Source organism: Aquila chrysaetos, chromosome 2 (genome assembly GCF_900496995.4).
Source record: "Aquila chrysaetos chrysaetos chromosome 2, bAquChr1.4, whole genome shotgun sequence".
In the NCBI taxonomy this organism is placed as follows: Eukaryota; Metazoa; Chordata; class Aves; order Accipitriformes; family Accipitridae; genus Aquila; species Aquila chrysaetos.
Window position 1 is genome coordinate 36,818,156 of NC_044005.1, and position 27,047 is coordinate 36,845,202.

At 39.1% G+C, this 27,047-nt stretch overlaps 1 protein-coding gene across 4 annotated transcripts; it reads right to left on the reverse strand.

The window, feature by feature from the left end:
* Positions 1–929: 929 nt before the first annotated feature.
* KATNBL1 (katanin regulatory subunit B1 like 1) lies at positions 930–26,341 on the reverse strand. Of its 4 annotated transcripts, none has more exons than XM_029997653.2 (10): positions 25,945–26,163; positions 17,932–18,059; positions 16,272–16,312; positions 15,638–15,917; positions 14,139–14,257; positions 13,911–13,961; positions 13,736–13,825; positions 13,089–13,178; positions 12,598–12,691; positions 930–3,091 (listed from the first exon to the last, which is right to left on the reverse strand). In XM_029997653.2, the coding sequence occupies exons 2-10, from the start codon at positions 18,043–18,045 to the stop codon at positions 3,002–3,004; spliced, it is 969 nt and encodes a 322-aa protein (XP_029853513.1). In that variant the 5' UTR covers positions 18,046–18,059; positions 25,945–26,163; the 3' UTR covers positions 930–3,001. The 4 variants fall into 4 exon arrangements, with proteins under 4 accessions (XP_029853513.1, XP_040975196.1, XP_029853502.1 ...); XM_041119262.1 differs by lacking the exon at positions 25,945–26,163 and adding an exon at positions 20,615–20,982; XM_029997642.2 differs by lacking the exon at positions 25,945–26,163 and adding an exon at positions 26,201–26,341 and having other exon boundaries at positions 932–3,091.
* Between the last annotated feature and the right edge of the window lie 706 nt (positions 26,342–27,047).

Here is a 27,047-nt window from a genome sequence, read left to right on the forward strand (position 1 = left end):
GTTGGCTACTTCTTGATCTCAGAAATGAAGAAATGTTTCTGCAGTGCTGGTTTTTTTCAGAAGCTTTAGCTACTCCTACTGCTTGTCATCTTCAGCAGTAGCTGTAGAAACCTTTTTTTTTTTTTTTTTTTAAAAACAAACACATTCTGGCTGCTCTTGAGAAGCCAAGAACTGTAACTCTCCTTGGCTTTAAGTTCCTCTGTACATACCTTTCTTGTACAAGACTGGCATTTGAGATATATATAACCTTATACATGCACAGCTGATACCTGAGGGAGTTTACCAGCTGCTGCTTCTTTGAAATTCAACACTTAGAAGAATAACTGCACACAGCTTTTTCCTGTTGTCTTATTTCACTGTATTGGCTTGTGATTCTTCTGTAACTATTTTCAAGACATTATTGAAATAAGCAACTTTTGTTCTTCTACCTTTACATCTCTGCCTTATCTGAATTCTTTGGAAGTGCATTACACCTCTATTACACTGTAAGAAAGCTAAATATGAATCCTGTTTTTATGCTTAAAGGGCATTCCTATTTGTGTGGGCTTTCATGCTGAATCATCAGAATGTGCAAGTAAAGACTTGCCTTGATGAGCCTGAGTTAGTACAATCAGAATTGCTCAAATGAACCACTATAGTGAATTGCACACATTATCTATCATTAATCAATGGCAAACAAGCTAATTTTCTATGCGTTGTTACATTGCTATTCAATGTGTTAAACAGCTTCATTAAAGCAACATGATTAGCAGCTTTGCAGTAAGTAGTAGTATTTCCTGTTTGACTCAAATACATTTACCTATGTCAACCTTAGACTAGAGGTAAATAAGAGTCCTATGGGAACACAGTGATTCTTTCTATATTATACTTTTTTTTTTTACTTTAATAGTTCAGCCTGAAGCAGGATTTGCCACTTCTCAGATCAGCACTGTGAGGTTAAATTAAGTAATTTTTAGATACTTAATATAAAATTTTATCATATAAAAATCTTTACAATTGCAGCATGAAGTCTTGTACTTGCTGTATAACTCATGGGTTTGGATGCCTACATTTTTTTACTCCTTAATTTTTTGAGCTGTTTAAGAATAGGTAATTTTTGTATTTCCCATATAACAGTTTAAGTTTTTGAAAAAATAGTAACATGAGTCATCTTCAAATGCCTCTTCTTCCCCTCCAGCTAGTTGCTTTCATTATTTGTAAACATATTTGACAACAGGCTCCTCTGGGAAACTCCGTATAATGTCTGGTGAAATGCAGGGCCCACTGGAAGCAGTAGCTTTGCCACAGACAGCAGGAGTCCTGAATTTAATTTTGTATTTTGCTTTTAGAACTTTTATTTTAGGCAACTAAACCAACAATCATCCACAGAAAAAAAATAATGCAGGATTTAATTTATAAGCTTTTACTGTCTCCTGCAAGCCTAAAGAATTCAGCAAAGCATCTTAACAGTGGTGTTCACTCCAGGTGACAGAGACTCTGGTCTCTAGTTTAGAATTACTTTTTGCAAGGGTAAAGATGTGCTTTTAGATATTGACAAGTTGAAATAAGAAGTTTTGGAAAGAGGAAACAAAATCAAGTAACTGCCAGGGCTACTTTGTATTTGTGCACAAGTTGGGGCAGGGGAGAGGTGGAAGAGGGAAGAAATAAAGTGTATAAACTCTTAAAAATATACATCAACAATCCAAGGGCCCAGGTAACACCTATTTAGGAAAGAAGAAAAAAACCAAACAAACCACCAAACCAAACCACACAACAAACTAAATAAAACCCACCAACCTGCTCATCTCTGAAACTGATAATCTTACAATACATGATATCTCCTTCTCCATAAAATAGCATGATGCTTGATGAAAAAGCAACTGGACCTTTTAATGGCTGCAGTGTAGGTATCTGGAATAGAAGCATTCTTCAGCAAGGCCACAGAGAGCTTGAGCTCAGGTGGACCACCAGCAAGTCCCACTGCAGGCTTTCACACAGCCCATTATCTGGCTGGACAGTCTCTGTGGCAGACAACACATGGGGAGATTAAAAAGTCTGAGCTTGTGCATTTAAAATGAGAAGATTCTCCTGGCATACAAAGCACACAGTGGCATCTTGACCTAGAAGAGGCACATACAGGAAAGAAAAACAAGTACTTTTATAACTGAATCATGGACACAACTTTAGATACGAGTTTGGAACGTTCTAAGGGAAGTTCTGCTAGGAAACAATCCTACTGAGGGTTCAGCAAAAGGGTTTCCTATTTTCTTAGCAAGAGATGATGCTGTGTCTGAAGCTCACACAGAGCAGCAGATCAGGGAGCAGCGCTGCAGCCGCTCCACACATGCCACAACTCTGTATGACTGACTGCTGGCGGTGCCATGAGGAGAAAAAGCAATATGAGACAGTAGCTGTTGTTGAGGCTGGGTTCAAATACTCCCTAAAGCTGTAATTATTGCTTATCTTCCTTTTATCTCACTGCTGGATGTGGGAGCAAAAGGAGGTTTGCTGGAACCACCTGACTCAAATTAGTTCTTCCTCTCACTCAAGTCTCTCATTGTAGAGATGGTAAAATTTAATTATACTGCTGCAAAGCCACCGCAAATAATACTTTCATCAAAAAGCACAATGCTCCTAAACAACTGTGAAGATACTATTTCAGACTGTTAAAATCAGTTCAAGTTCTGAATACATTTCCTGGCCAAAAGACAACTTCAAATAAATGCCTGAAAAATCTCACAGTTATGCTGACCACCAGGAAATGTGGGCAGCAGTATCTTGGAGATATACCTCAGAGCTAACAGACAGAACCTGCTCTATAAGGTATGAAAAAACCAGCATAAGATTAATGATAATCAAATACCACAAAGGAACCACAGACCAATCCATTTTGTCAGAAAAAAGTGTTAATGAGGATACCAAGAACTGTGGATAAACAGATTTCTCAAAACAGAAGCCTATTACGATCACAGTTTAGATTTTCTGAGTTTATGGAGGAAGAGAGAAGGTCTTGCAGTTCCGTTCACATAAGCAGAATTCTTGGTGTGAGAACTGTTTCATCCAAATCAGACTTGAGTGAGTCACCAGAGGCTAAATTCTTTTTCCAGAGCTCCTAGAGAACGATTAAATGAGGAAGCACGTATCAGAAGTAGTATGCCAAAGCCTGCATACAGAAATGCTGAAATACGCCTCACTAGTCCCCAAGGTAAAGGCTGATGTTAGCAAGCTGCCAGTTGTGAGGACAGCTCCAAGGGCGTTCTCCTATTGACAGCCCTTCAGAGTAAGGTGGCTGAGGTCATGTACCAAATATTCAGACAATCAAGAAAGTAAACTGCTAAATCACAATGCAGTAATCCTAAAAAAAACCCAAACCCACCAAAAAAAACCCAGTAGTGTTAGAAACTCCTCAGAGAGGCATTCTTTATGTCCCCTTTTTAGTGAAAAATGGGTGGCAGCATTTGTTGTCACCTGGCCACAGCACTACTTTATGCTAGAGACAAGCAAATTCTAGTTTTTCAGTTTGGGTGGGTTGGTGCCCCCCCCCCCCCCCTTTTTTTTTTGTTGTTTTTTTTTTTTTAGAATTAGTAGCAAGCTTCTCTGTTCAGCTGGAAAGCAACTAATGCTGCTTTTTGAATCAAGAATTACGAGATGGAAAGAGTCCCTTTACAGATGTTAAAAGACATGCCACCAATAGAAGCATAAATGCACTGGAGAGCAGAAGGAAGTGTAAAAATGGTACTTCTGCACAGCAATGACTGCGTACACATGCTTACACAGTATTGTGTGAACAAGACACGTCCTCACTCTGCCCAACTCCCTGATCATTTTCTGTGGGGTCAGAAAACCCTAAAAGGCATAAGCTTGCAAAAAAGAGAATTCAAGGAGGCACCAACAAATTTAAAGACCTGTACTCAGAGGGGGAGGCAAAATGGGTGAAGAATAGGAAAAAAAAACCAAACCAACACCAAACAACAAACCACTCACCTCTAAGCAGCAGGATTTCTCCCTAACTAGTCACCAGCCCACAATTTGTAAGTGTTCAGAACTGTGGGCATTTTTAAATAATACTTGATAGAATACTTGTAGAATATTTATGTTTAAAAACCATTTATATACACGTACTCCTAATACAACAGCTTCATCTTAAACCTGGTGACTGAAATAGCCATTACATTAGAGAAGCAGAATGATGCACACTAGTGTTAATGCAAGGGGTAAGCAAAGTGGTAGCATCCAGCTGCCACGTGTAACTCAGAGGTATAAGCCTGTAAGTTTTCACAGTTCAGTGGCACTAAGCTGATAATTTGGTTTGTAGTGAGAACCTGGAAGACTTGAGATACAAGACATCTCTTGGGAAACCAGGTGTGCCAAACATGAAGGCATTTTATTCTTACTTGGATAAGTGACAAGGTTGATGTGGAGCCTGGAATTCAGCCAAGCAGATGTGCTCCAACACGTCAGAGGGGTGGGAAAGCAGCAACTGGGAGGGAACGTGACTGCTCTGCAAGCACCAAGTCTCCAATCTTCCTTTGCAAAGTGCCTCACTGGTGTGGAATCAGGCACACAGGACTGGAAAGACTTCTGTATCATCAAACCTGAATCTTCAACTATCACAGGCACCCTTCTCAGGTGATGGGAATTTTTGTACCTAGAACAAACACGCCTCCTTCCCTAGTTTTAATTTTATTCAAGTCAATTCCCTACATCAGCAATCAGGGAGGCACACATCAGCCACAGTCCTGATGAGAATTTGCCTGTGTTCAAGCCCTCAGTCCCCTTCAATGATTATTAATGCCACCACTCAGAGGGCAGTAAATATTTTTAAAGGGACCCCTTGCAGCACTAGCCCAACATCCAAGTAGCAGGATATCTAGAAATCTTCATCTTCAGAATTCCCTCTCTCTAGCAGAAAGCACACTAACTGTAGCATCTTTAAAAAAAAAAAAAAAAAAAAAAAAGACAAATTCACAGTTTTACTTAAGTACCCAAAGGTTCTTCCTAAGAAAATTTATTTCAGAAGACAGTTGCTCTGGTGGGCAGGGTTCACTTCACAACCAGCTACCCAGCTTATTCTTATGCTAATGCTGGCTGTTGGCATTGAATTACTCCAGAATTAATGCTTCCATCGATCATCCCTCACTTTGGTTGATTAAAAAAAGTCTAGCTCTTAGACTTACCAGAACATAAGGCAGGGAACAGAACTTGCCAGTTATTCTTTAGTCCTGCTTTGCTTTACTGCTTCACTAACAATAAACAGAACCTTACAATGTTGAAAATAAAAGTTTTACCACTACTTGTACAATGATGGTTAATTACATTTTTATAATTTACTTTTTTCGGCAGCTGGAACATAGGGTGGCACAGTCATCCAGCAATGAACTAATGCAGCAAGGATTTTTTTTTTCCTTTTCAGTCAGAAATTTAATGTTATTTTAAACAAACACACATAAATATCTATGCCCTTCTAGCTTCAAGACAAAGTACTATTAGCAGACATAGAAAGAAGCAAGAGGTATCTGCTCTCCAAACCACACAATAGTTCCTTTCTGCATTCATTGTAGCAGTTTCATCAGCACGGAAATAGCATTTTTGTTTCTTACAGCAAATGGTTGTTAGACTTCAACTCCCCAATAACCCACCATTCCACTTTTATCAAGTAGATAATAGCACAGCTGACTCACATGCAATAAGACAACTCAACAGTAATGAAATACGCATTCTCCTAACAGCTGACTGTATTTGTGCAACTTCTTCTCCATTTAGAACCAAACATGCCACAGGCTTCTTGGACATGGCAATCCTCCTCTAAAATTAAAATTAAAGCAGGGTGTGTGTGTTTGTTTTAGGTACAAAAATCCACTAGTTCCGTTTCTGTCAAGCCTATACATATAGAAAACAGCCTCCTTCCCAAATTCACAGAACACTGTTATTCACAGAAGTGTAGTAAAGCAAGTCACAAGCATATTTGTAAAAGCATTTTTATCACGTGTGTTTTGGCAGCTGTCACTTCCCAAAGGGAATTCAAATGGCTTTAAGCACTGAAATTGAGGAATTGGGGGGGGGGAGGTGGAAAACATGAACATGGCATCCTTGTATATTGTTACAGCAAAGTACAGATGTTTGAGAGCCCAATAGTTAGTTGTTCATCTATACTGTAGTGCTCCAAGTAATGACTGACTGAACTGAAGCAGTGATATGTATGAATCGGAAACAACAATATACCACATTCAACCTGGAAGTAGCAGATCTCATTTTATAGCAATATGATCAGCAGCTACAATCTATATAAAGAGATATACTACAAAACTCTGGTCAGTATGGAAACAAAAATATTCTAGGTCTGCAACAGCTGAAGCCTGGGTGATTATTTCTACTCCATCCTGTTAAGGGACAGCACTATACCTCCTGCCTCCCATATGGCAGGTTAGTATGAGAGTCCAGCTTAGTACTCAATGAAAAAATAAAAATTAAAAAAAGAATACTGCAGCTATGGTTATTTAGAGTGAAAACACTTTATTTTTTTCAACCAAGTTCAAACTCAAACTTGCAGCCATGAGTGCCAACTTCAATTAGCAGGTATTAACAAAATTTGTGTGAAAAGTTTTAAAGAGGGAAAATTTTCACAATTGCTTCAAAATGAATAGTGTTAAATAGCTAGCCCTGTGTTTTATATAGAATTTTCATACTCCCCTCCCTGCTTCTAATAACAGATACTCACAGTATATTTAAATTAGAAGAGGAAGAAATATCATTAAGTGCTGAAGAATGAATGCATGGGGGCAGAGAAAAGAAATACTTGCATTTAGTCTCATTCTAAGACATAAAACAAGCCATTTAACTAATATGGAATAAACATAAATTGCTTAAAGAAGTATAATATAAGCACTAACACCACAAGCATGCTCAATCTATTCTCCCAGTGAATCTTTATCTGTAGCCTACGATGATTACTATGTGTAGGAAGGTAGACTGAAGACAAAAATTAAACTATGCTGTCTGGCTTTTACCAAGGCTATTAATAACTGCTTCATCTTTTTCTTCATCTAATGCAGCATCAGTTCAATATAAAGTTCCTCACACAAGAACCAACTGCTTTCATAAACTAAAGCATTTGCATTGTACAAAAGTTGGAATAACTTCACACCAGTAGCATGATTTGCATGGTTTTGTATTCTGAAAATGTTGACTATGAACCACCTGTTTCCTTTGTACCAGAAAACTGGGCAGAAAACTTAGCTGCAAATCTCCACACCAAGACAGGCATTGTCTTCTGTAAAACTGGAAGATCTGGCAAGAAGAACCAGCAAAAGCAACCACTTGCTAGTTTCAAAATGTAAGCTTTCCACAAGATACTTTCCACAAGATACTTTCAAGCTTTTACACACAAAAATGTTCACCCTTTCAAGAAAAAAAAATCCAAAACAACACACCACAAATCAGCATTGTAGCATCCATCTTCAAAACTTTTATCTCTTCAACTCAATGGAGTTATTTACTCCAAACTTGCCTACTTCAGATACCAGAAAATGAAAATACAGCCTGCTTTAAGATACGTATGGTATAATGCAGTGGGGCTGATGTCACTCAACACAGGGCATGAGTAATTTTTTGTCCTCTCCTATTATCCCATCTCTCCTGCACCCCAAGTGTTAAAACTGCAGCCTCTGATAACAATAAGGCAGCCTACAGAAAGGGAAAGATCATTTTAGTTATCTATCACTGCAGAAGATAAGCTCCTGGAGGGCTGATGCTAGTATTTTAACACCAGTGACAATTTGTAAGCACTATTAAGTAGCCTACAACTGCAGTACCTGTGTGATACAAGGGTGTTCCACTGTAGAGTACTCTTTACTAAGAACGAGGTGTAACTCCTTCAAGACAGAGCTATACATAATTATTAAGACATGCTAGCTTCTTTGTACCCAGCTAATTACTAGGGTAGCTTTTTCCATTTCCGCTCCTCAGCAAGGTATCAGCAATACCTAAACTTCGATTCTTACATTAACAGAATATTGGGGGATTTTTAGCTCTGCAAAAGAGGCAGTTTACCAGAAGGCTTCTTTAATTTCAGTTTAGGGGATGGGTAAGTCCTAGTTCACGCTTCAAATAAAAACCCTTTCAAGCAAAACAGCCTCAAGTACTCTCAGGGAACATTGAGGCAAAAGACATACTGTTTTTCAAAGACATTAATTTCATATCAAGTGGTATAACATGAAGAACAGCTCTGCAGAGGCATCCTTCATCCTCAAGTAACTACATGCTTCTGCATCACAAAAACATACAGGATAAAGGATTAATTCTGCCTGATCTTTTGAAACATCCTAGAAACAGCATTTTCAGAAAGTATCACAAAGATTAGCATTTATGCACATGATTGTTCATAAACTTAATTCTTAAGATTCACTGAGACAACTACATGGATTTCATGGAGTTATACAGCTATTAAGACATTTTACTCATGTCACCTTTGAGCAGATATCATACATATACATTCTATTACAGCAAAACTGATTCGTAGCCATTTGAGAACTAAAGACCATACAAGCTGAGCCTGAATGTCAGCCTGAATAGTTTAAATGAGTGCTTTAAGATCATGACAGAAAAATCATTTCATAATGGAGACACCAGAATCCTGTTCTTACAGTCTAGCAGCTGCCTGAAAACAGTAAAAAAAATGCATTTAAAATAAGGCACAAATACTAATGACTTAATGTTTAATACTGTATTATTGATGCTGTCAAAATACAATTTTTGGCAGTTAAAAATAATGCATTATTTTATTAGATATTTCTCAATAATGATCCTCAAGTCAATCTTACCTTGCCACTAGAACAAAAGCACCATCCATAGTTACAGTTTGGAATTCTGCATATGGCCATGGATTTACATTATAAGCCCAAGTATTTACATCTACAGTCAAGCTGGATTTTTGAATACTAGAGTATTTCACTTTAATCAGTTACAATGATTACTTCTTGTATTATCAGAAATAAATGGCCATGAGTTACTTCATTTTGTCTATTAAAAATCCAGGAGAAAATAAGATCTGAGTTTCCATCACCTTTACAGTATTCTCCTTGAGGAATAATCCAAGAGTTTCAGCAATTGCTACCCAAATTATGAAGCCAGTCTTTACGTTACTGTTACATTTAAGTGCTCAACAAAACAGTAAAGTAATACAAGAATGTCATCATACTGTAGTTCCTTTACATTTTTAATTGACAGCAAGAACATTTGAAAAGTACTAAGTTCTACCTCAAACTCTTTTGAGTGTGAAATATCTCTAATGGTACGTAACAATTCTAGCAAAAAGAATTTGGCTATGTGCATATCTCGAGATTGTCCCACAGAGTTCTCAGTTTGGGGATGTCCCAGAAACTCTTCCCTGTAGCTGACTGCCCTGGGAAGCACAAAACCTTTGGTGGTTTAAAGAATATTCAAATAACCAAAAGCACCAAGTTCTGATGACAGATTTCTAGTTGGCCTCCAGAAGTCAGCAATAATGATATGTAACTTAAATACAAAATGAAGCAACAGGAGGCCTAAAGCTGTTGACCACTACAAGAGTTTAAAATTAATTTATTTCATCTGTAAAGCAAAAACCACTTGGGGCTATCAAGACTTTTCTCCTGCACATCAATAAAAGTGCATATGCTTAATGCTAGGTATGAAAACAACCCTTCTAAGTACTTAAGTTTTTTAAGGAAGTAGCCTATTTAGTGATACATGCTGTGCATGTATATTTATGTTTTAAGTGAACAGCTAGCACTTCATAAGTGTTAATTGGAAAAACATGCTTCTTAATCACAAAATAAAAAAGGCAATAGCAAGCCTAAAATCAAAACTCCCTCAGAGCTATTAAGCTATAGCTTTTAAATTAAAAGAGTACAGGATAGCAATAGGACAGTAAGAGTTTATAGCTGTATTTTCAATGCTATTGTTGGTATGAATTTGCCCTCATTGATCAGGCTAGAACTTGATTAATTTTGCAAAAGCTCTTTGTCAGTTTCTTAAAGGAGGTAGTATAAAAAGGGTGCGATTTGAATAACATGGCCTCATCTGGCTGTAAACATTTCAAACAATAGACATAAATATCTATGATAAAAAGTACTGTGGAAGAGATTATTCTAGAAATTGTTTTTATGAAGTTGAAAAGAAAAAACAGTAGATACATTTAATATATTTACTTATTTGCATGTAGTTTAAATGATACAGAACAAGATTACTGTGTTAGAAATCCACATACAATATAAAAACATTTGTTAGACATAAATTCACCATTCTGCTGACATTTGCAATAACTGTTTATCCAAGCTTAACTTCAGGTATTTATTTTTCATACATGAATCTTTGTATATGTGCAATGTTTCATTAACTACACAATGTGAAACCCTGATTTTTGTAGTTTTGCATCACAATCTGAACATAATAGCTATTTGCATCTTAACACATTGGCTTTTTGAAACACTAGTAATTAAGGCATCTTTGCTGTATAGTTTCCTCAATAGTGCAAACAAAAAATGTCTTTAATAATTTGATTAAAACATAGAAGTAATTGAGTATTCCTAAGTTTTGTTTTTTTTTAAAACATAATTGAAAAGATAGTTGTGCATTTTGAAGTTCTCTTGTGAAAGAAACATTTAAAAGCTCTTAATGCTGATTGCTTTTGTTGGTTCCTTATAACTGGTTCTGCTGTCTTGTCTTCATGACAGTGTAATTCATCTTTTATGCGATGTAGTAAAATACAGTAGCATTTAAATGAATACCTAGTAACTGAGTGAATCCCAAATGCAGCAAAGGCATACAGTTTTCATAGTGCACTTTCACCTCACTGAAGTAAAAGTTGCTCCTACTAGACATTTTTCCACTTCAATGTGAAGTAGATTGTTAGGATTTTTTTAGTGGTTTCATTAAACAGCTTGACAGTTCAGTTCTCTTCTGCCAGTATTTCTCAAAAGGCTTTCAGAAACAGTACATATTTCAGGGATACTTTAGGGGATTGTTTCACCACATAAGCACACATAGTTTCCCAATCATGTCAGTGTAGCTGTAATAAATAAGCATTTACATCCTAGAAAGAAAAAAAAAGAGAAAGTGTTTGTCACATTACTTACAGCTGTAACATCGACTGTATGTCTGAGGCAGGGTAACAAATCAGGACCATAATAATTATGTTTAGGCCAAATTTCAGAACAAGTTATCTTCAAGATTACTTTAAATTACTGCTTTCAATGGCATTTCTTTATGTCCTAAAAAGCCTGCAAGAACAGTAGGATTAGTTTCCAAAGCCATCAATTTAGCCTGTATTTTCCTCTGCTCCCTGCATGCACAGGAAAAGAAAATCATCATCATGAGATCATGCATTTGAAATAAGTTTATTAAGAGTGATACTCCTTCACCCCATCCCTCCGACACTCTTGTACTACTGCTTTCGCTCCTGACTTGTTCAGGTGGCCTTGGTCACACTCTAGCCTGATATACATTAAAAAGTAGGCAAGTGAACAGAAAGGAAACCTGAATCCTGGAGAAACAAACTGACACTGGCTATAACTGCTACGTTGATCTACCAGAAGAACTAGGCAGTCTATATTACAAGCTCCCGTTGCTCTACCAGCTGCGAGTTAGAACTCAGTTCTTCTTACAGAGTTGCAGTCAGCAGGGATGCAGAAGTTTGTAATTATCCTTGTAGAGACATCAAAATTGAAGTCAGAGGTGCACAACAGTCCCAGAAGAACAAGAAATAACTTGTTTGATACATCAAAGTGACAAATTCTGTACCCATAAAATTATAGATTCCACAAAGCTCCTTCACATGTAAGTAAAGAGTGCAATCTTCAAGTTCTTTTCAAGTTCACTCAAATCCTGCACATAACCAAGTCCTTTCTCACTGTCTACCTTTATCAGGTCCCTCCACATGGATAGGTTTCTTACTCAGTGTAACTCTTTGTGCCCAACCTCAGAAAGCCACATTTAGGGAGATGATTATCATGAGCAGCAAACCATGCATTTACCAGACACTCTCATTATATTACTGATACCACAGCGTACTGAGAAAAGCAAACAGGGATTCACTTCAGATGGAGACACTCTTCTGCTCTCCGCAAACTCATCATTTTCTAAGCGTCAGGCCAGCAACAAGCTTTAGAGTTTAGTATGTTGTCACTTGCCCCAGTCACCCGATGTGCAAATGCCAACAACACTACTGGGCTAAGATTCTCCATGCTGCATTACACTGACAACAACGGGTACAGCAGATTTCAGAGAAAACATCTGTCCTTTCACAGTTTACCTATTCACCTGGGCCCTTTTTTACATCAATTTTAAGACTTTAAATTTTAAGACTTTAATAGTTTTAAAACTATTAGCTGTTTTACTAAGGAGATCCTGTCTCTGTAAAGAAAAAAGGATAAAAAAAATTTCATTGTTAGCATTCTAAACCACACTACTGTTAGCATAGGGAATCCACTCCAGACTTCTGTAAAAATTGTGCAATATACTTGAGCATTAGTGGAAAATAAAGGTGTTTCTATCTGTCAATAGTTTAGCATAAATAACAAAATGAGAATACTGCAAGTGATACAATATGTTCATTACTAAACACAACTAGAACTGGATTACCTTAGCTATATTACCAGTATATCCTGGAACCAGAGTAAGATGATTCTCCTGTTCCCATAATCCACTTAATTGTTGTTTTAAAATATGAATATTTCTGAAAAAGAATGAACAATACTTTATAACATACATACTACATTTCAGTAGACTTTTTAACTGAAATATGATTAATACTGTATAGGCTTAGTCTATATGATAGACATTACCACAATATCAGAAAAGTTTTGATCCAACTTCTATAACACCTGATATGGTTATGTTCTACATGTATTAAAACTCCAGTAAAACAAAAAAGTCAGTCCTTAAAGCAAGTTTCCAAACACCACCTGTGTCTTAAGAACAGAAGAACTTTTTAAATACTTTTAAGCTTTTACTTTCAAATTATTATTTTTTATTTTGTAGATAAGGTGTGCTCATACTGATCAACGTTAAAACAGATTTTGAGATGGAATAAGCTACAGAAACATTTAAATAGTTCCCAACACTATACTCACCCATCCTCTGCCTTTTCTGTATGTGCAGATAGTTCTGACCACCATCTTTTAATGACAGCCTGAAGCCAGTTTAAACCAACTATCACATACCTGTAACAACATATTTTACACATCATGCTTTTTTCCCTCCGCCTCCAATATCTACAGGTCAGCTAAAGTGTCAAGACAAATTGGTAAGCAACTGAGACAGCAACATGTTTTCTATTCTGGAAGAAAAATAATCTGGACAAATTGGCAAGTTTAAATGCTTGCCTGTGTTTTCAATTTCAACAAGAGCTTCAGTTTACCACTTTGAAAAAGTAGAAATTCTTCAAGTATTTTGCCTGAAACTTTGCCTTGATTTCACGTTATAAAGCATACTAAAACTTCAGCGCTATTCTGTTTTACTGTTTAGGATAAATAAATCTGCATAAGTGCAAAGCCAGCCCCGGTCCTTAACCTTGCATAAGAGTTTTTGCACCACTGGTTTGTTAAAAGGGAAAGGTTCACAGTAAACCTCCCCTTCAGGTAGGTGTTCCCCGAGAAAGGCAGGGCTGGGAGAACAGGCAGAAGGAACGAGAGTCAGAGGACTAAACACCATTAACTTCTAGGGCACTGCATAGCCAGGAAGTAATAGTGTTTTGAAAACATCCGAAACTGATACTTACTCTTCATATTTGCTTTTAAGCAGTGATTTCACTAAAGGCAAAAGATCTACACAGCAGCCAACTGAAATATATGGTTTTTCTTCCTGTAAACTTAAAAAACACGATGTTTCAGTAAGTGAGTGAACTTCAGTGTTGTTATAGCAGATTCTTATCCCCCACTTCTTTTTGTTTGTACCTGTTTGTAAGCACAGGAAGGCAGTCTACTACTACTCCAAGATCCTGTATCCTAGAAACATTAAGAATAAAATCAGAAATGTTACTAGCAGAGCACAGGTTGAAGTACATGCTTCTAACATGACTTAAAGAATAACAAAGTTACAACATCTAAAGAACCCCTAAAAATACTGCAGCATATTTGGGATTGCTACCACTTTAAGAATATAAAAGGAGACACTCAGTTTACCTTACTAAGTAGGCTACCAGTTCACTTATACTTCTCCTTCTCCAAAAGGTTAAAGCTACGTTCAGCCTCAGATTCCTGCTGAAAAGAACTTGAGCCATAGTTTCATGGTCCTGAGAAACCTGTATATTTTTGAAAATATAGAAGTTTACCACAAGTTAAGTAGCCAGCAACACACTAAGCTGCTCTAATACAGCAATTTAGTATATGAAACTATATTTTTCTATCTGTATGCTGATGAGTTTGTTTTAAAATTTAGCTAACAATGGCCTTAAAAACACAAATCTCCTTTAGAAAGGGGCACAAATAGATTAAGACTACTTTACCCAAAAGCTACAAGTATAAGGTCTGTAGACACCTGAATGAGGTATTTGATAATTAAATAGAGCATTCATGAGCATCAACCTATAATTCTCAACAACTCAGAATTTTACTCAGATGCTTATTAATTCTGACACAATTTAGACACAAGTAATTACATGTATTATTCTGAACTTTGATAGAAAAGGTTCATTCCTGAAAAAGCTCAGTATTTTATTAAAATAGACCTTGGACTGGAATGAACGCTGCAGAGCCACCCACATCTCTCAAATCAGTTAAACAGTCATCTGTGGCCAGTGATCTGGTCTTTAGTTTGTCAGAGGATGAATCTTGCCCAGTCTTCATTTCCACAGCCTCTTTATTCTAGCTATTCTGCTGCTCCTGCCTTGAAACCATCACATTCAATGGAGTGCAAGAGTGCCACAGACTTGTACCTCCAGCCCACTGGACTCTCGGGGCTTCCTTTTCATGGCAGCCCACACTTACAGTACCATGAAAAGACAGCATGGTGATAGTCTTCGATCTTATCTTCCCTGTCATGCCTCACTTTAAACACCTGCAGGCCTCAATGGGTAACAAACATCTATGGTGACAGAAATGGAAACTTCAACATTAAGGGACCTAAATAGCCTTCACTGTCACAAAACCTGTTTAATTTAAAGGATCTGACCTTTTAGCCAGTTTCAGAAGCCCCGCAAGCATTCACTGGGTTTCATCAAGCAATCTTAACAAGAAATACTGTCTTACAGAAACATTTAAGTTAGTTTCATACACACTAAGCTGCTATTGAAAATGGTCCTATCCTACCTTACCAGCTTATTCCCATCTATACACTAACACTTTCACACTTCCATAAACACACGTGGCCACGCGTCATACCAGATCATGAAACCTAATCAGCTCAAAACAATGTTTTCCTTTGGTGCTGGTACAATTTTAACCCAGACTAGCCTGGCAGATCCAAGCTTCTGTGCTGACACAAACATGGGGAAAACTGGCAAGACTACTACTGCTGGCAACTGTATCACCATAAACTAATGGACAAAGACTGTAAATCTCAAGACTGAACCCAATCTGTATGTTAGGAAAATTAATCTCTGAAAACTTTCACAGCTAACCACACAAAGAAACTACAAGGAATACTTTTATTTTAAACTGAAGTTTCTTTAAACTCTACTTACCTCTGAAAAAAATCCACTATATTTGGATGAGGGGCCTTCTGTTTGAGATGAACCAGAGTCACTAGAATTCAGCAAGTGTGTACGACTGTCGTGCAGTTTTGCTGGCAGATTCCCTGCACAAGCCAGTTCATTTTCTTTATTTGCCATGTCACAGCCCCTAGATTTAGGGAGCTGTTTCTTTCTGTAACAAGGCTTTGGACTATAACAATGAACTTTTCTTTTACAATATACTACTTTGAAAAGAGAGAGGGGACTGGTCACCGTTTTTCCAACTGTTATTCTGCAATAATAAAGCAGTATTTTAGTGAAGGTTACTCTAAACCTAAGCAATACTTTATGTTACTAAGTAAAAACATATCATTATGAATTCAGCAGTCAAGTTGCAGGTTACTTAAAACATTTTATCCCTGAGATATACCTTCGTGACATTTGACTTATCAGAAGTAAGAGCTACCATGAGTATTTCTCCTGCTTTTATTAATGGAAGTGGACAAAAGAACCAAGTATTGTCAGTAAAATTAAGATCCATCTTCCATTTGTGTCTGCTTGGGTGTTGTAATAGATTTAAACTGCTTCTTCCTCCCTGCCTCCCTCTCACTTGAAACTCAGACTCTACACAGCACAGCCCTCCTACCTGTTTGTGTATGAAGCCAGCTGTTTTGGAGATTTCTTACCCTGGGAGAAAGGAAATAGAGAAAGAAAAAAAAGCTGTATTACTCAAAAGGCTCAAACACTCCCACAGTTTGTCAAAAAGAAGTCCTGCTTTACCATGGCCTAAGTTTACCACAGATTCCCTCCCTTCCACCCACTCTTCCTATTCTGCAACTAAAGCACAGCTACGTTAACCTTCCAATAATCTTCAAGTATCTTACAGTGACCTATAGATGGACTAGCTCTGCCACAGCTGTCCTTGGAGGACCACAGTCAGCTGTAGGCTCAGGGTATCTTTGGCAAGAGGCAGGATTGTGACATCAGAGACACATTCTTTAGTTACTAGCAAACTAAAAACTGTGACTAATGTAAAAAGCCTGCTGGAATCTGATGGCAAAATTGCATTACTTGTCTCATGCATACATTTAAAGGCCCATAATACAGCAGATGCTAGTATTAGCAAGGATGACAGCAGAACATTTCCTCACCAAAGCACAACAACAAAAAATAAAAAAATCAAGACTGCTCTAGACAACACCAGCTTGATTATCCTGAATTCATTCATAGGAAACAGATTAGCACCCTGACACCAATTAGGCTGCATAGAACAGTGATAGCCTAGAGGAATCACAAAATTCATTCAAGGTTGTGCCACACAGATTAGCAAAACCTTTGAAAATTAAGCAACAATTTGAAGATGAATTTCTGGAGACTTTTTTCTATACAGCAGTCTTCAATGTTTTAGAGTTTCATGTGATGAAGATGAGTTGAATTGTGACATTCTGGTCTACTTTTTTTTCCAATAGTAAACAAATTATTAAAAATAAAAAAGCACTAAGATGCTCAAGTTAAAAATATGTATTTTCATATAAACAGGTACTATGCTTATATACTGCAGGCATTTCAACTTGAAAATTTATACTACTGTTAACATTCATGTTGTGCACATCAGCAAAACAATGCTATGATCTTTTTTTGTTAACACCAAGTCATAAAATCATGTGGGGTTTAATACATAATTTCAATAAGCAAACAGACAGAGGATATTGGCATCTTCACCACTGTTTGAAGTGATCTTACAGTAAGTTTACCTCCCTAGTGCTTTCTCCATACTCCACTGCCTTACTCTTCAGCCAGTAACACAGGTAAGAGGTTATGAGAAAATATTATCAACTAGCATGAATCCAGTGAAAGTATACATGTTACTAGACAACATGGTAGATCAAGCTGTATGATAACAAGATGACAGGTCCATTTCAATGTAGGTATCTCACCTACCCCACCTCTCACTTGTGTCATGTAGCTCTCTTGGCAAGAGAGAACTTTTTGATGATAGAATTCCTCTGCTGAAACAGTTCTTGGCTAGACTGCATAAAAGCAGGCATGAGTAAAACCATATCAGTACCTATTGCTCATGTGGACAATAGGATGCATGTATCTGTGCAGTCATTGCCTGTGCCTATTATAATGCATAGTTTTCATAATATAACTGCTTTTCAAGCTAAAGTTCTATTGCACATCTAAACATGAAATGTCCAGTAGTGCTGTGCTTCTAGTTTTAGACTGTTCAGAACTATGAGCTTGTTTGAATGTTTACTTCAGTTTCATCAGAGGAAATAAAAAAATCCCACAAAACAGCTTACCTCCTTCATGATCTTTTTAGTGGAAGAAGAGATTCTTTTTCTGGGGAGATCAATGGGATGACCTTCGATATGCAATACTTTCTGTTTTCTAACATTGTGGGCTTCAGATGCCATAATCTCTCAAATCCCTGTTTTCAGGGGAAAGATATTTAGTTATACTTTCTAAAACAGTCAACTTTCTTCAAATGAAGCTGCCAAAACCAATTAAAATAGTTCAACTATTCACAAGAGGTTGCATCATATAAATAACCCAAGACATCATCCTTTAGCAAGTGTTAGCTGGAGGCCTTATCATTAGTAACATACTGATGAGCACTTCAAAATTCCTATTTAGTTTTCAAAGGAAAAAAAAAAAAAAAGGAACAAAAACAAGCTCCCCCAAAGAAACAGAGGCAGAGATCTTGTTTTCAGACCAACTTATTACACTGGCACTGAGGGGTGCCATACAGACAAGAAATCAGGTAAAGAATAAGGCAATTTATGAGACTCTTTCCTCTACATTTCACACTATGAATTTTACCTGCCATCTAGAGAAACATAATTGGTCCCACAACTGTTTCCAAGTGAGGAAAGGCAGCTAAATAAAAATAATCCCTGTTTTTCAGGAAGAAGGCAAACTTCATCAAAATAGCAAACGTTAAAAAATGGAAGTGAAATATCTCCCCTTAATTTATTGGCAAACCCACTCCCCACCCATTTTTCTCACTATGTAACTGGTTATTTTTCATATTAAAAAAACCCTATCTTTATTCCACAGTTAACCAATAAGAAAATGTCTGAAGTACTTTGTCCTGAAGTATGCAAATATTTCTACAAGAATCAAACCCAAGATTGAGACAGTTATAAAAAATGCAAAACCATATGTACAAGTGATTCATAAAATCCATTGCTTGAGACTGGATTCAAAAAACAGATCATCATGGAGCACTATTCTTAAAATGTTTTAGCAAGACATCCTACCTTACTTTTAAAAGCCAACCACTTGCTTTAATTTTATTGTTTTCCCCTAAATAGCAAAACTCTGGTCCCAACATGAGTGCCCCAGTCTCTCCCCTTCACTCTTAGTACAAACAGTCCTACCCCTTTTCCTTTACGTAGCAGATTTATCCCACATTAAGGACTGCAGTATTTAAAACATTAAGACACTGAGCACTGAAAAAGCCAGATGGGAAACAGCTTATTAGCCACAGAAGATCTTTCAATGCAGTAGCTAAAGGCCATCAGATAAAACAAACAGGTGGCAGGCTCAAAACAAAGTAGAAGGTACATTCTTCACATAATGCACATTAAATTCCATATTGTAGGATACAGTGGAAGCAAAAAAAATAATCAAATGCTTCGGTTTTCTTTAGAACAGGATCAGTACTGAAGAATCTCATCTGAGATAGCTCTCCCTCAAAAAAAGGAAGACCTACCGACAGAAACCCTTACCCTGTAAGATGGGAACATGGAGCCCACAGACCAACTACTTCAGCAAGCATTGCAAATGGCAGCATTATTTAGGGCAAGACCTTTAACAGTTGGTGGTCCATACTTTTCCAGATAAAAGGCTGGCTTAAGACTGGTTCATTAACTTAACTCTTTTCCTGCATACTGTGCGATGGTGATAGAATAGTTGTCACCCTGTGAGCTCTCCACACTTTCAAGGCTTCCAGCCACGAGGCTTATAAATAAATAGTAAAAAAGTATTTTTTTCCCAGAGTTTAGAAGAAACCACAAGAACAAACAACTTCTCCTCTGCTTATCAGACTGGTTAAAACCATTATTTGGACTCAAAATGGGCTGTAGATCAAAATTTGGACTTGGAACACAACACAAAGGCAAACAACTGAACTTTTGAAGAAAAGCCCAACTGAACAACCCTAAACCGCAAACAAATCCAGCTATATATTCAGGCTAATGATGAAGGCAGAAAGCTAGGAAGACTTGGAAAAATCTTGATTCCCCCCCCCCCCCCAACCCCTGTTTGAGAATGTTGCTGAGTGGAAAGCAATAAACTCCAGAAGAATAGGGAGGACAACCTGCAACCACCAGAGCTAAACTCCATAGAATCATCCCATCAGATGCTAAAAAAATCCATAATCTCTGTTCTTGAAGAATCATTTTTGCAACTACTGCTGTGACACACTGGCAGCTTACAACTCTTTATGCAACAGAGCGACCTCTCCTTACTTGCGTGTTTAATAAATGATCTCAAACTACCCTGCTCTTTCATGCTATAGCAGGAAGTAAGAATCTGATCTCCAATATGTAACAGCAGTGTTAAACTAGAATGCTTTTTTCTTAATAGAATTGTAAAATATCAGAAGGCTAGAAAGAAATGTCTTACCAAGGAAACTCAACTAGCATATCAGTGTTTAATATTGGGCTCTAAAGAGCCTAAGATAGCATCTCAAAATACCTGAACTGGAGGTATCTGGAGACAGATTATCCTTGAGGGAAGGAAGTTCCCTACAAAAAGTTGAACGTGTCCAAGAGAAAAAAAAAATGTAGAGACTGACACACTCCAACAAATTTGATATAAGACCATAATTCTCCCTAGCCTCCCAGTTGAAACAGGAAAAGACAACAAAACTACCAATTTTTTCTTTAAAGACGGGAACAGAAACCCAAAAGGCCAATAGATGATCAGATATAAAGGAACATCTGATGAAGTGAAGTAAAATTGAAGTAAAATCCTTACGTCTGTGTTCACTGTCCTACAGTCTGGAGAGGTTTCCATAGTTTAACCTGTTTTGTGAAGGTCTCTGATGATGCAGAAGCAGCAGTGAACATATAAGCAGCAATGAAACAGCTGTGCTGTTAACCAAGGTGCAGAATCTTTTCCTTAGAGCTGACAAAGCACCTGAAGAAATCACGTGTGGAAAATACAGTGAGTATCTAAAGATAGCCTCAAGGAAGATCCAGACTGACATCCCTGTTGTGCAAATTAGTAAACAATGTAATCAAGAATAGAATTAGTGGACACAAACGAACAATACATCAGGAAAGATTCAACCTGACTGTTGCAAAGGCAAGTCCTGCCCTGCAAAATTAATGGAGTTCATTGAGAGTATGAAGTAGTACAACATGGATAAAGGACAGCTAAATGATAGAGTCTACCTGAGATTCCAAAAAGCTTCCAGAAGTCCCTCACTTAAATCTCTCAAGGAAACTAAGCAACCAAGTGATAAGAGGGAAAGTGTTTGCATGGAGAAATAGCTAAGAAACAGTCATAAACTGTCTAAGCAGTTCCCACACTGAAGAAGGGCACCACAGGAATCCTGCAGAAAATCTGCATTCTTTTATGCTGTTAGATATATTCATAGATTACCTCACAAAGGGGATGAGTAGTTAAATGACGAAGACCATTGACAATACAAAGTTATACCAGACACTGAAGATGAGGGCTAAGTGAAGAATTAGAGAAGGATTGTGATGTACAATAAGCAGAAGCAACGATTATAGATTAATATAAAGCAAAGCCTGTGTGTCTGCAGGTGTGAGGAAATTCTGGGTTCCCATATAGAATTACAGGCTCTGAGCTAATAATTGCCACTCACAACAAGATCTGGATATATGACAGTTTACATTAGATCATTTGGATTGCTCAGTGCTCCATATGGATCAATAAATAGTTAGAAAAATAAACACAACACTGTTGTGGCAGTGCATAGAACTCGCTTGTGCCTGTACTTCAAATACTGAGTGCAGGTTTAGTCTTCCTCCCTTCAAAAACCAAAAACCAAACCAACCCCAAAACTCAAAAGACTTCTGAGTAAAGTAAAAAAGAACTCAGACAAAGGCAAGTTAAAAAAAAAGTATGGAATACCTTCCATACGATCAACAATTGAATAGATCAGGCCTTTTCAGTCTGAAAAGAGGGCTACTTATAGCAGAGAGGGGAAATAAGACAAACGCTTCCAAAATGAATGGCTTGGAGAAATTGCATAAAGATTGTTCACTGTTTTGCCCAATGTAAGAATGAAGGGTCAAAAGACACTAGCTGAAGGCAGGTTCAAAACTAAGAAAAGGGGGTGGCTCTTCATGCCAATTATAATCAAGCTGAACTTGCCACAGGATGTTGTGGACCCAAATGTTTACATGGGTTCCAGGGCAGACGGTGCAAATTCATAAAAAAAAGAAATACACTGAAAGTGATTAAATACAGAAACACAATCCAGGTAGCCCAGAGACAGAGCAGAAAACAAGCAGAAGAATCTGGTACATCCAAACCTAATACTGCTATAATAAACTTAGTCTGCATCTCAAGAAACCTGCTTCCAAAGGCATAGTAACATATGATACAATGCCAGCTGGCCAGCAATTAAAAAGACAAATGCTAGAGGATGAAAGGCACTTTACAGGGCTCTTTACAACTTTTACTTCCTATCTGCTATCAGATATCATCATCTAGGGATAGCTAACTAGACACTACCACCCACTTATTTTGGGATATATATGGAGGACTTTCAAACTGGCATTACATACTAATTTGTACAGGATCAAACAACCTATACCTTAACATCTTGAATCTTTTGACTATTCCCTTGTGATGAGCACAGCTAGTTGTATTTGTTCAGAACAATCTGTTATACCAGCTCTGCCTTAGCTCTTCATCACACAAGCCTAAACCGCTTTACAACTGTAACAAAGTAGACAACAAGTCTGGACAGAGATGCGCAATTTCATTAAGATGATGGGCTCACATTCCACCCATTTCCCCTGTGCCATGGGTGACTTCTCATAGCAGATGCCAGCCCTCCTTCCTCTACCTCTACCTTTTACTCTCCTCATTTTTCAGGAAACGGAAGGACTAGAGTAACAGCAACGATATATCCTGGTAAGTCAGCTCATTTTGTCTCCACAGTCAATAGACAGTACCTGTGCAAAGTTTTCTTGATGGCTCTACTGCTATTTTCTAACTCTGATCTCTCCTAGTTGCAATATAACTCTTCAAGTCATACCAAAATCAAGCAAAGAAAGTCAGCACTAGAAGGCTTTCAAGTGCATATCTATCAAAGGCAAGTATTAACAACTCTGCCACTCCCTCCCATCGTACTGTGTTCTGGGCAGGGCCCCCAGAGAGGGACAAACTTTTCTTCACATGTTATGTAACCTACACATATATTAACATAACATTAATTTCCTCCAGAACACAGACTGGAGTACTTTGCATGACAGCAAAGCAAATGTAAAATAGCTAGATTTCTTAAGTCATCAGCAATACCCTTTAAAACAAACATTCTTCCTGTCCTACTCTTTGCCCAAATTCTTAACAGCTATTTTTTCCTGTAGCATTCCATGTACACTAGCCATTGCAGATTTTCCTGTGATTCTCCCCCACCCTATAATAAATCAAGTACAAGTTCAAGAATGACAATATTAAACTCAGATGAAAGAGTTAATTAATTGTTGTTACTCCCCAAGGAGGGGAGTTCATGCTTTGAAAGCATTCAAAATAGGTATACATCAGGGAACCAGTAATGGTCAACTAATATCACTAGTCATTATCAGATTTAAAAAGCTCACAAGAAACTTCCAAGAATGGTTATTCCAAATTTACTTCCTAAAGGGTAATTTATCTACAAAAATAAATTAGCACTATCTTATGATGTAGAAGTGATTCTGTAAGTTTGGCATAATTTCCTTTCATTTTAACTCTGACAAATGTTACAGAATCCATCTGTCTCAGTTTTAGATGCCTTCCACATCCTTTGAATATGAAACAGCTTTGTGGTTTTTTTTTTTTTAAAGCTCCTTTTTTTTAGTAATTTATGCCCTGACAGTTCACCAGGTGTTAAATACTGAATTGTCTCAAAAAAAAGTGCAGTTCAAGATTCTAGGGAGTATGCTAATGCAAAATTTTTCTGGAACACTATAAAAAGTATGTCTTATATGCCAGCAGGTCACAATTTTTTAATGTGCTATACCTGTCAGGCCATTTGTTCCAGTTTAAAGTTTCATGCGTGGACAAAAATTACACGAATGTCATTAAATTTGCAGTAAAGACAAACACTATTTGAGTAACTAGTTATGGTAAGTTAGCTTATTCCTCCAATTTAAGCTCATTTTCCTATTACTCTTACGTATGGAATTTGTATGTGGCCCACTGGCACAAATGAACCTCCGAAAATGACCACAGTCAGAGTTTGGTTAAGTTTACTGAGGATGAATCCAGGTGTGAGTTAGCTGTCCTTGAGGAGCTAGCCTAAGAGTCTAATAACTGAACCTTATTCACATTCTGGAAAAAAAAAAAATCTAGAAAAAAAAGTAAAATAAACAATTACCCAGTTTTCTGCATCTGGAGGAACCATTTACAGATATGTTAAGCTGCCATAAAGTAATATTGGTTGTCAGTGTTTTAGTCCTTTCTAAAGTCATCCTTCACTAACGAAAAGATGCTTTTACCTGTTGATTTTCACTTCTGAACACTCTAGGAATAATAAGGTTGGAAAAGTTCTATTATACATTATCTGAGGGTTGTTATATAGGAAATAAAAGTCCCAATACACTGAAGGTCCCACATTAAATACAGTAATTTTTTTTCTATTCATTGCTCAACACAAATTGCTTCAAAAACCTGCAACAAGAATTTTAAATTCAAACCTAGGGCGAGACATATTGGAAAACCCCTCAAGCTCCAAACTTAGTGGAGGCATGGGTATCCCCACTTGGCTGAACATAGTCCGTGACTACATTTCACATAGCTTGCAATCACGTGACTTTTTAAGTTACCCTCAAATACACTTCCATTATTTACTGTGGTCTGTTTATAGTATTTAAAAAGTCTTCTTAATTCATACTCAAGCTCTTTACCCTGGGACCAACATACAAAACTGTTAAATTAAAAAAAAAGGTTTATTTAAATGATTCAAATGGAAATATACTGAAAAGAGATGTTTCAAAACTGAGTGAGAAAGCGAGAGAATATATATCCGCTACTGTAATAATACATATGTATCAGTATACTCACATACGTGGTTTTTTTAACATATATATACATAAAATACCTTAATAATATTATTTCTAAGATACTATAATGAAATTCTGAGTTATAAAGCATAGGAATTCAAACCAATGCTAACTTGAGTTCAATGAAATAATATTACAGAAATTTTAATCAAGACTATATGCAATGATAATAAGAAATTAAAATGACAGCTTTTGACTAGAACTAAGTGCTGTTCTTTCCAATCAGCAAGGTAAAAGAGGCACTAACTTGCCTTCTGTTATGCTTTAATTCTGCTAAACACGGGTAACTATCCTCCCCGCCCCCCCTTCCCTGATTACAGCCAGAGAATAGAAGGAATAAAAAAACCAGGGGAGTAGGAAAAGCAAAATTCATGTTCCAAAAGGAGATGGAAGAAGCTGTTTTTAAGCAAACTGACTTAACCTTGCTCCAAAGCACAGCATGTTACAAAAACAGCAACAAGAAGTTTCTAAACCTACTTCTCAACAGATCTCACTCTTCAGAATTTCTACTAGAGGTACACTCAACAACATGCCAAGCTACACCAGCACAACAGTGGAAAAGAAATATTTGACGACTTTTTGACAAAGTAATTAATACAAGATCTGGTCTTCAAGCACCTGAGGATTCCCCCTCCCCGCCCTTTTTTCCCCACTGGAATCTGTCAGAGGGAATAAAATCCATCAGCAGGCCTCACACCCAGCTTGTTACCCTCCCTTTCGGCAGCGCTAAACCCTTTCCTACTCTCCTTGCGTTTATCCACCACCGCACACGCTTGCTTTGAGTTGTGGCTGATGTCACCGCTTCAGAAAAGCCCAAACTGCCACAACTCGCTCGCTGGAGACTGCGAGGACTGAAGACAGCTGTGCCGCAGGCCGCTCGGTGGGCGTGGGGGTGTCCCCGCACCAGCGCGGCCCAGCTCTCGGGGTGCCGGACGGCGCAGGCGGCGGCCGCCGCGGGAGCGGGAAGGCGCTAGCCCCGCTCCCCCACCGGCAGCCCTCCCGCAGCATCCCCGCCCCCCCCCCAGCCCCCAGCCCGGGCGCGGCGCCCCGGAGCCGCACCTGGCGCCGGCGAGGCAGAGCGCGGCCCGACCCGCGCCGCCCGCCCCGCTCCCCCAGAACCGGCGGCAAGCGGGGAGGCGGAAGGCCGCGCCGAAGATTCCCTCGCCCCCGGTCTCTCAGCGGCCAGGGACGCGCCCCGGGCCAGCAGGGGCTCCCCCCCGGCCGCTAGGGACCCCGCCTGCGGCCGGCTCGAAGCGCCAGCTTCTCGGCCGCGGCCTCGGGAGGCTTCACGCCCCCCCCCCCCCTCCCCACTCACCCGCTGCTCATGGTACCGGGCCGGGCCACGCCAAGGGGGAAGGAGGAGCCACGGAGACCTACCGCGGGGGCCCAGCGCCCGGAGCCTGCGCCATTCAAACGGCGCCGCGCTGCATGCTGGGCCGAGCCGCGCCACGCCCCATCGGCGGCGGCGCGGGCACGCGGCGCCCTCTGGCGGCCGCGCCGCCACCTGCCGGCGGCCGAGGCGGCTGCCTCGCTCCCCGCCCCGCCCCGCCTGCGTCATGCGGCCGGGCCGCCCGGTAAGCCTCTTAGGGCCTGTGCCTCCGCGATTAGCGAGGTCGCTCGTCGGGGCAGGTCTGCCTTCGCCCTGGCGCCCGGCCTGCCGCACCTCCTCCGCCACAGACCTCCGCCGTCCTTCCCGCCTGGCGGCCTGCTCCCGCCGCCTGCCGGGCCGCGCGCGCCTCGGGGCCGCCAGCCGCCTCGGCCTGACCGTGCCTCACCTGTGCCGGTGGGGTCCGGCTTCCCGTTGGGAAAAGCTGTTGGTCCTCCACCACCTCCCCGCCCCGAGCGGAGCCTCCGCAGCCTCCTCGCTTCCCGGGCTGCGCCCGGCCTCACGGGCCGCAGGAGTGCCTGCAGAGAAGGCGCGAAGGCGGGCCAGCTCTTCAGCTGGGCCAGCTCTTCAGCTGGCTCAGCGGGCGTCGTGCATCGGAGCTGCAGCTGTCGCTACCGCCGGTGCTGCTTGGTGCTGCATTCCAGCTTGGGGCTGCTCAGCGTAGAGAAAGCTTGCTGATGTCTAATTATCCTTGAATATTTATATTGTATCAGGAACCTCGCAGCCCTCGCTCCCCACCATGTCTGCAGGCTACTAATGACGAAGCGCGGTTATG